The 9,722-nt window shown below is 61.7% G+C and overlaps 1 protein-coding gene across 1 annotated transcript; it reads left to right on the forward strand.

The window, feature by feature from the left end:
- Positions 1–904: 904 nt before the first annotated feature.
- On the forward strand, positions 905–8,748 carry RENBP (renin binding protein; the record flags this gene model as incomplete). Its single annotated transcript, XM_080353998.1, has 10 exons — positions 905–999; positions 1,532–1,607; positions 1,858–1,933; positions 2,666–2,838; positions 3,861–4,097; positions 4,703–4,784; positions 5,595–5,770; positions 6,358–6,489; positions 8,488–8,575; positions 8,657–8,748. 10 exons carry the CDS (start codon positions 905–907, stop codon positions 8,746–8,748), a joined length of 1,227 nt encoding a protein of 408 aa, XP_080210124.1.
- Positions 8,749–9,722: the final 974 nt, after the last annotated feature.

Here is a 9,722-nt window from a genome sequence, read left to right on the forward strand (position 1 = left end):
GAGAGTGAGATGGAGGGAGGGGGGATCTGGGGGGTTTTTTGGGGGGACAGGGGGGTCCTATGGGCGATCTGTGGGGCTGGGGGGGGTGGGGGGACCCATAGAGCGTCTGTGGGGCTGGAGGGGTATGGGGGGACCCATAGACGATCTGTGGGGCTGGGGGGTACAGGGGGTCCTATAGACCATCTGTGGGGCTGGGGGGTGCCATGGGCGATCTGTGGGGCAGGGTGGGGCTGGGGGACCCATAGACCATCTGTGGGGCTGGGGGGTGCCATGGGCGATCTGTGGGGCAGGGAGGGGCTGGGGGACCCATAGACCATCTGTGGGGCAGGGGGGGGTCCCACGGACCATCTGTGGGGCTGGGAGGTCCCATAGAACATTGGGAGGGCTGGGGAGTCCCATAGACCAGCTGTGGGGCTGGAGGGTCCTATGGACGAGCTGTGGGGCTGGGGATCCCATAGACGATCTGTGGGGCTGGAGGGGTATGGGAGGACCCATAGACGATCTGTGTGGCTTGGGGGGGCTGGGGGGACCCATAGACCATATGTGGGGCGGGGGAGTCCGATGGAACATCTGTGGGGCTGGGAGGGGAGGGGGACCCATAGACCATCTGTGGGGCTGGGGGGTCCCATGGGTGATCTGTGGGGCAGGGGGTACTCTGGGGGTCCTGTAGATGGTTGTGGGGGGAGCCCACGAACAATCTATGGGGCTGGGAGGGTTCCCATGGTGATGTGTGGGTCTGGGGGGGTTCCCATGGCGATGTGTGGGTCTCTGCCCCATAGTGTGCCCCATGGTGTTGCTCAGCGAGTGTCGGGGCTCTATGGGGCTGTGGGGGTTCCCATGGGGATCTATGAGGCTGGGGGGGTTCCCATGGGGATCTATGGGTCTCTGCCCCATAGCGTCCCCCATGGCGTCGCTCAGCGAGTGGCGGGAGCGCGTGGCGGCCGCGCTGGATGAGACAGTGACGTTCTGGGAGAGACACTCGCACGACCCCGAGCACGGGTGACCCCAAAACCCCCCTCATTGACCCCCAAACCCCCACCCATTGACCCCCAAAACCGCCCCATTGACACCATTGAACCCCCAAAACCCCCCCCATTGACCCCATTGAACCTCCATTGAACCCCGTTGAGCCCCCCAAATCCCCACTGACCCCGAAAAAAAAAACATTGAACCCCATTGAACCCCCAAAGCCCCACTGACACCCCTGAACCCCCAACCCCCCATTAACCCCCGACTCCCCTGAACCCCCAAACCCCCATTGACCCCAAAACCCCCCTGACCCCCCTGAACCCCCAAACCCCATTGACCCCCAAACCCCTATTGACCACCAACCCCCATTGAGCCCCCAAAACCTCCCCTGAACTCCCAATCGCCCACTGACCCCTGACCCCCCAAACCCCCCCGACTCTCCTGAACCCCCAACCCCCTCATTGGCCCCAACCCCCCCGACCCCCCAAACCCCCCCTGACCGTCCCAACCCCCCATTGACCCCTGACCCCCCCAAGCCCCCCACTGACCCCCACCCCCTCAGCGGCTTCTTCTCGTGCCTGAGCCGCGACGGCAGCGTCTACGACGACACCAAATTCGTGTGGATGCAGGGCCGGCAGGTGGGGGGCGGGGCAGCCATGGGGCCCGGACGCCTGGGTCCCTATGGGGGTCCCCCCCCGACCCCCCTGACCCCCAGATCTGGGTCTATTCCTGGTGGGTGGGATGTGGGGCAGCCGTGGGGCCCGGACACTTGGGTCCCTCTGGTGGTCCCCTCTGACCCCCAGCTCTGGGTCTATTCCCAGTGGGGACGGGGGTTTTGGGGGGGGATGTGGGGCCTGGACACCTGGGTCCCCTGACCCCGCCCCCCAGATCTGGGTCTATTCGCGGCTGTACCGGACGTTCCCGCGGTTCCGGCGCCCAGAGCTGCTGGAGGCGGCCAGAGCTGGTGGGTTTGGGGGGTTTGGGGCATCTTGGGGGGGTTTGGGGCATTTTGGGGGGTTTGAGGGGGTTTGGGGGGTTTGGGGCATTTTGGGGATTGTTGGGGGATTTGAGGGTTTTGGGGCATTTTGGGGGGTTTTGAGGCATTTTGGGGTTTTGGGGGATTTGGGGGGGGTTTGGAGGTTTGGGGGCATTTTGGGGGATTTGGAGGTTTTGGGGCATTTTGGGGGGCTTGGGGGGGTTTGGGGCATTTTGGGGGTTTGGGGGGTTTTGGGGTTTGGGGTGTATGGGGCATTTTTGGGGGTTGAGGAGTTTGGGAGTTTTGGGGGGTTTGGGGGTTTTGGGGATTGGGGAGTTGGGGTGGGGGGGATCTGGGGGGAGGAGGGTTTGGGGGGACCCATCATTTTCCCATCATTTCCCCCCATTTCCCATCACTTCCCCATCATTTCACCCTCATTTCCCATCATTCCCCTCACTTCCGCCTCACTTCCCGACACTTTCCCATCATTTCCCCTAATTTCCCCTCATTTCCCATCATTTCCCACCATTCCCCATCATTCTCCCTCATTCCCCAGCACTCCCCCATCATTTCCCCTCACTTCCGCCTCACTTCCCATCACTTCCCCATCATTCCCCCTCACTCCCCATCATTCCCCCTCACTCCCCCTCACTTCCCCATCACTTCCTTGTCACTTCCCGCTCACTTCCGCCTCACTTCCCGCTCACTTCCTTCCGGCAGGGGGGGAGTTCCTGCTGCGCTGCGCGCGGCTCCGGCCCGGCTCCCCCCGCGTGGCGTTCGCGCTGTCGCGCACCGGGACCCCCCAGCGCCTGCAGAGGACACCCTATAGCGAGCTGTTCTGCGCTATGGGGCTGGACGAGCTGGGGCGGGCGACGGGGGACGCGCAGTACCGCGTGAGGACCTGGGGACATGGGGACGTGGGGAGCGATGGGGACATTGGGGACATTGCGGGGGATGGGGACATTGGGGGCGATGAGGACATTGGGGGCAATGGGGACATTGGGGACGATGAGGGCGATGGGGACATGGGGGGCAATGGGGACATTGGGGGCGACTGGGGTGATGGCGACATTGGGGGCAATGGGGACATTGGGGGCGATGGGGACATTGGGGACAATGGGGACGATGGGGGCAATGGGGACATGGGGGGCAATGGGACATTGGGGGCGACTGGGGTGATGGAGACATGGGGGGCGATGGAGACATTGCGGGGGATGGGGACATTGGGGGGGATGGGGACATTGGGGGCGATGGGGACATTGGGGGCAATGGGAGTGATGGGGGTGATGGGGACATTGGGGGCAATGGGGGCGATTGGAGTGATGGGGACATGGGAGGCGAGGGGGGCAATGGAGACATAAGTGCCCCCCCCAAGTGCCCCTCATTGTCCCCACATAAGTGCCCCCCGCACTGTCCCCCATAAGTGCCCCCCATTATTCCCCCATAGGTGCCCCCCATAAGTGCCCCCCATTGTCCCCCATAAGTGCCCCCCCATTGTCCCCCCACTGTCCTCCTCCCATTGTCCCCCCCGTTGTCCCCCCATAAGTGCCCCCATAAGTGCCCCCACATTGTCCCCCATAAGTGCCCCCCTTTGTACCCCATAAGTGCCCCCCCACTGTCCCCCATAAGTGCCCCCCATTATCCCCCCATAGGTGCCCCCCATAAGTGCCCCCCATTGTCCCCCCATAAGTGCCCCCCATTGCCCCCCATTGTCCCCCCATTATCCCCCCATAAGTGCCCCCCCATTGTCCCTCATAAGTGCCCCCGCATTGTTCCCCCATAAGTGTCCCTCCCATTGTCCCCCCATTGCCCCCCATTATCCCCCCAAAAGTGCCCCCCATTGTCCCCCCATAAGTGCCCCCCATTGTCCCCCCACTGTCCCCCCATAAGTGCGCCCCACAAGTGCCCCCCGCAGGCGGCGGCGCGCGAGTGGGTGCTGGCCGTGTGGGGCTGGGTGCGCGGGGCCCCCCAGGAATGGGGCCCGTGCCGCCCCCCCGGCTGCCCCCCCCAGCAGAGTTTCGGGGTGCCCATGATGCTGCTGGTGCTGGCGCTGCAGCTCCTGCAGGGGGCGCCCCCGGAGGGGGAGGGGGCGGACCCCCAAATGGAGGAGCTGGCCGACTGGGCAGCGCAGCACCTCCTGCTGCACCTGCAGGTACCCCCAGAGACCTCCGCGCCCCCAACCCCCCCCCCCAAGCCCCCCAACACCTCTGGGATCCCCAAATCCCCCCAGACCCCACTGGGACCCCCAACCCCCCCCAAGACCCTACCTAACCCCCCCCCAGACTCCCCAAGCCCCCCCGGGACCCCCAAACCCCCCCAGGACCCCCCAGACTCCCAAACCCCCCAGAACCCCCAAACCTCCCCGGGACCCCCAAGACCCCCCCCTAAACTCCCCCAGACCCCCCAAGCCCCCCCTGGACCCCAAAACCCCCCAAAACCCCCCCCAACCCTCCTCAGGATCCCCAAACCCCCCCGGGACCCTCAAACTCCCCCTGGGACCCCCAAAAAACCCCCGGGACCCCCAAACCTCCCAAAGCCCCCCCCCCCCAAAACCCCTTGGGACTCCCCAAATCCCCCTGGGACCCTCAAACCCCCCCAAGACCCCCCCTAAATCCCCCCAGACCCCCCAGGACGCCCCCAATCCCCCCTGTGACCTCCAGAACCTCCCAAGCACCCCAGACCCCCCCAAATCCCTCTGTACTCCCCAGTCCCTCTGTACCCCCAATTCATTCTTTACCCCAAACCCCCCCGTCACAGCGGGGGGACCAGGTGGTGCTGGAGAATGTGACCCCCGAGGGGCAGGAGTTGGGGGGCAGCCTGGGCCGCCTGATGAACCCCGGTGAGCTGGGGGGCCCCCATTGACCCCCATTCACCCCATTGATCCCCATTGACCCCTATTCACCCCATTCACCCCCATTGACCCCATTGATCCCCATTCATCCCCCATTCACCACATTGACCCCCATTCACCCCATTCACCCCATTCACCCCCATTCACCCCATTGATCCCCATTCATCCCCCATTCATCCCCCATTGACCCCATTCATCCCCATTGACCCCCATTGATCCCCACTGACCCCCATTCACCCCCATTGATCCTCATTCATCCCCATTGATCCCCCAGTTAACCCCCATTCACCCCCATTGACCCCCATTCACCCCATTGACCCCCATTGATCCCCATTGATCCCCATTTACTCCCATTGATCCCCACTGATCCCCATTCACCTCCATTCACCCCCATTGATCCTCACTGATCCCCATTCACCCCCATTCACCCCCATACGCTGCCGCACTCACCCATACCCTGACCCATACGTTGATCTATACGTTGATCTATATGTTATAACCCATAGGGCACACACTGGAGCGGGGGTGGCTGCCGCACTCACCCGTACATTGATGTATACATTGATCTATATGTTGATCTATGCATTCCGATCCACAGGGCATGTGCTGGAGGGAGGGTGGCTGCCGCACTCACCCATACATTGATCTATACATTGATCTATACGTTCTAACCATAGCTCTGGAGGGGGGGTGGCTGGTGCTGCAGCTGAGTGGGCGCCGGGGGGCGCGGGCGCTGGGGGGGCGTGCGGTGGCACTCACCCCTACATTGATCTATGTGATCCATACATTGCTCCACAGGGCACGCTCTGGAGGGGGGGTGGCTGGTGCTGCAGCTGGCCGGGCGCCGGGGGGCGCGGGCGCTGGGCCGCCGCGCGGTGGCCGCGCTGGTGGAGCAGCCGCTGCGCTGGGGCTGGGACCCCGAGCACGGGGGGCTCTGCGCCTTCCTGGACGCCGACGGGCTCTGCCCCACGCAGGTACCCCTGCCCCCCACCCCCCAGCTCCCACCCGTTTCCTCCCATTTCCCCCCTGGTTCCTACCCATTTCCTCCCTATTTCCTCCACTTTCCCCCCGAATTTCCTCCCATTTCCTCCACTTTTCCCCCCCAAATTTCCTCCCATTTCCTACCCATTTCCTATACATTTCCTCCCCATCTCCCCCCTGTTTCCTTCACTTCCTCCCCATTTCCCCCATTTCCTCTGTTTCCTTCACTTCCTCCGCATTTCCCCCATTTCCTGTTTCCTTCACTTCCTCCGCATTTCCCCCCATTTACTCCCCATTTCCCCATTTCCTTCACTTCCTCCCTATTTCCTCCCCATTTCTCCCCCTTTCCTCCCCATTTCCCCCATTTCCTTCCATTTCTCCCCATTTCTCCCATTTCCCTCCGTTTCCCCTCATTTCTCCCTTTCCTCCCCATTTCCTTCATTTCCTCCTCATTTCCCTCCATTTCTTCCCAATTTCCCCAATTTCCCCCCATTTCTCCACATTTCCCCCCATTGTCCCCAATTTCCCCCCATTTCCTCCCCACTTCGCCCCATTTTGCCCGTTTTCTCCCCGTTTGCAGCTGGAGTGGAGCATGAAGCTGTGGTGGCCCCACGCGGAAGCCATGGTCGCCCTCCTGGCCGCCCAGCGGTTCGAGCCCCGGCCAGGGCTGCTCCAGCAGTTCCAGCGCGTCGCCACCTTCCTGTTCGACAAGGTGGGGGGGCCATGGGGGGCCATTGGGGGCGCACTTGGGGCTGTCATTGGGGGGCGCCATTGGGGGATGTCATTGGGGGGTGCCATGGGGGGCAATTGGGGGGGAATTGGGGGCACCATTGGGGGGCGATTGGGGGGTGATTATGGGGCGCCATGGGGGGTGATTGGGGGGCGCCATGGGAGGCAATTGGGGGGGCGCCATTGGGGGGTGATTGGGGGGGCGCCATCAGGGGGTGATTGGGGGGCGATTGGGGGGGTGCCATTGGGGCTTGATTGGGGGGCACCATGGAGGCGATTGGGGGGTGATTGGGGGGCGCCATGGGAGGTGATTGGGGGGCACCATGGGGGGCGATTGGGGGGGCGTCATTGGGGGGCGATTAGGGGGGCCATGGGGGGTAATTGGGGGGCACATTTGGGCACAGTTGGGGGACACCATTGGAGGGCGATTGGGGGTGCCATTAGGGGGCGCAATTGGGGGCACGATTGGGGGTGCCATTAGGGGGCGCCATTGGGGGGCACCATTGGGGGTTGATTGGGGGGCGCCATGGGGGAGATTGGGGGGCACCATTGAGGGGTGTCATTGGGGGGCGATTGGGGGGCACGGTTGGGGGGCGCCATTGGGGGGCGATTGGGGGGCATGGTTGGGGGCGCCATTAGGGGGGTGTCATTGGGGGGCACCATTGGGAGGTGATTGGGGGACGCCATGGGGGCAATTGTGGGGTGCGATTGGGGGGGTGATTGGGGGGCGCCAATGGGAGCCAATTGGGGGGCAACTGGAAGCACAATGTGGGGGTGGTTGGGGGGCACAGTTGGGGGGCACCATGGGGGGCGATTGGGAGGCGCTATTGGGGGGGTGATTGGGGCGTGCGATGTGGGGGTGGTTGGAGGGCACACTTGGGGGTCACAGTTGGGGGGCACCATTAGGGAGCACCATTGGGGGCGATTGGGAGCACCATGGGGGGGTGTCATTGGGGGGCAATTGGGAGGCGATTGGGGGGCACGATTGGGGGGGGCAATTGGGGGGCGCCATTGGGGGGCACGATCTGGGGGTGCCTGTGTTTGAGACCCATGTTTGGGGGTTCCCATGGTTTGGGGGGGTCCCCATGTTTGATCCCCATATTTGTGGGGGGTTCCCCATATTGGGGTGTCCCCATGTTTGGGGGTTCCCATATTGGGTCGTCCCTATTTTTGAGGGGGGTCCCCATGTTGGGTTCCCCATATTGGGGTGTTCCCATGTTTGGGGGGGGTCTCATGGTTTGGGGGGGGTCCCCATATTGGGGTGTTCCCATGTTGGGGGGGGGTCCCTATTTTTGGGGGGGTCCCATGGTTTGGGGGGTCCCCATATTGGGGTATCCTCATGTTGGGGGGGTCCCTATTTTTGGGAGGGTCCCATGGTTTGGGGGGGTCCCCATATTGGGGTTCCCCATATTTATGGGTGTCCCCCTGTTCCCAGACTCCTGGGTCCCTTTTCGGGGGGTCCAACCCCTAGATGCCTGGGTCTCTTTGGGGGGGTTCTGCCCTCCCGGCCACCTGGGTCCCTTTTCAGGGGATCATGTCCCCCAGGTGCCTGGGTCCCTTTGCATGGGATCCTAATCCCCGGACGCCTGGGTCCCTTTTCGGGGGGTCCAACCCCTGGACGCCTGGGTCCCTTTGAGGGGATCCTGCCCCCCGGACGCCTGGGTCCCTTGGTGAGGGATGGGGGGGTCGTACCCCCGGATGCCTGGGTCCCTTTTTGGGGGATCCTGCCCCCCCGGTCGCCTGGGTCCCTTTTCGCGGGAGGTCCAACCCCCGGACACCTGGGTCCCTTTGGGGGAATCCTGTCCCCCCGGACGCCTAGATCCCTTTCCAGGTGGTCCAACCCCCGGACGCCTGGGTCCCTTTGCATGGGATCCTATCCCCCGGACACCTGGGTCCCTTGGCGGGGGGGCGGTTGTACCCCCGGACACCTGGGTACCTTTTTGAGGTTCCCAACCCCCCCCAATTCTCACCCCCCACCCAGTTCCGCGACCCCGAGCACGGCGAATGGTTCGGGTACCTGTCCCGGGAGGGCAACGTGGCCTTGACCATCAAGGGAGGGCCCTACAAAGGTGGGTCTTGGGGAGGGGGGTGGGGGGGTGGGGGTACTGGTTAAACTGGGAGCTACTGGGGCTGCGTTATTCCCCCCCCAGGCTGTTTCCACATGGCTCGGGCGCTGCTGATGTGCGAGGAGCTGCTGGGGGAGCTGCTGGAGCGCGGGGACTCCCTGGACCCCCCCCAATAAACTCCAGTTTGGGTTTGTGAGGAATGTAGTTGTGATTTGTGCTGAGATGTTTGATGTTTACAGATACAACCATATGAGGCACGGGCTCTGAACCTGGAAAAAGGAAAAGGTGGTTAAGTTCTATGTAAAAAGTTATGAAACTTGCTTATGAAGTTATATTGACAGAGTGAACTAACATTTTAAGGGTTAACTAAACATATAATGGATGCCTACTAACGAACTAACTCTTTAAGGCTTAGCCACACAATAAATGCTTAGTTTAGAGCTGTACGTTAAGAAGAACAGAACCCCATCGAATGCCAAGATAAGAAGTTTTACAGCACCAGCTGTAAACTTGAGGAGACAAGATAACGAAGATTTACAGCAAAAGGGGGTGCCAGTCTGGTTTCAGTCGACTTGGCAGCTTGGGTTCCAGTCAATTCAACGTAATGAGCCAAAGGTACAAAGTTCACTGTGAGGAAGCTGAAGGAGCTTCATCCACAGACCCCCTCCTCAAATTCACCCAGTGGCACTGCGCAGGCGCAACAGCGGAGGGTCTATGGAAATGGTTCTCTGAGACTCATTTTAATAAAAAGCGGGAAAGGTTATGGATATGTACAAGCGTTCCTGGGGTCATTATGAATATGTAACACCTTACTGTATTTAAGCACACTTCTTATTGTTTAAAGGTGTGCGTGCTGGGCGGAGTGAATCCCCCGCGCACCCAGCGCTGTTTTGCTTGTGCTCTAATGAACACGTGTTTAAGGAATACGAGGAATTGGATTAAATGTTGTTTATCCATAGAAAAAGCGTAAGTTATTTATTTCTAATTGGTGACCCCGACGTGATAACCTTGGATAGCTCTGTGTTAGCTCAGGTTCAAGGGAGGCGCCCCACTTTAATAGTGGCCCTTGGACTCGGGTGTGCGGAGAGCTACCAACTTTATTCAAAATTAAAGCATAAGCAAAAGAATTGAGAAGAATTGAGCTCACTCC

Source organism: Nesoenas mayeri (genome assembly GCF_963082525.1).
Source record: "Nesoenas mayeri genome assembly, chromosome: 15".
In the NCBI taxonomy this organism is placed as follows: Eukaryota; Metazoa; Chordata; class Aves; order Columbiformes; family Columbidae; genus Nesoenas; species Nesoenas mayeri.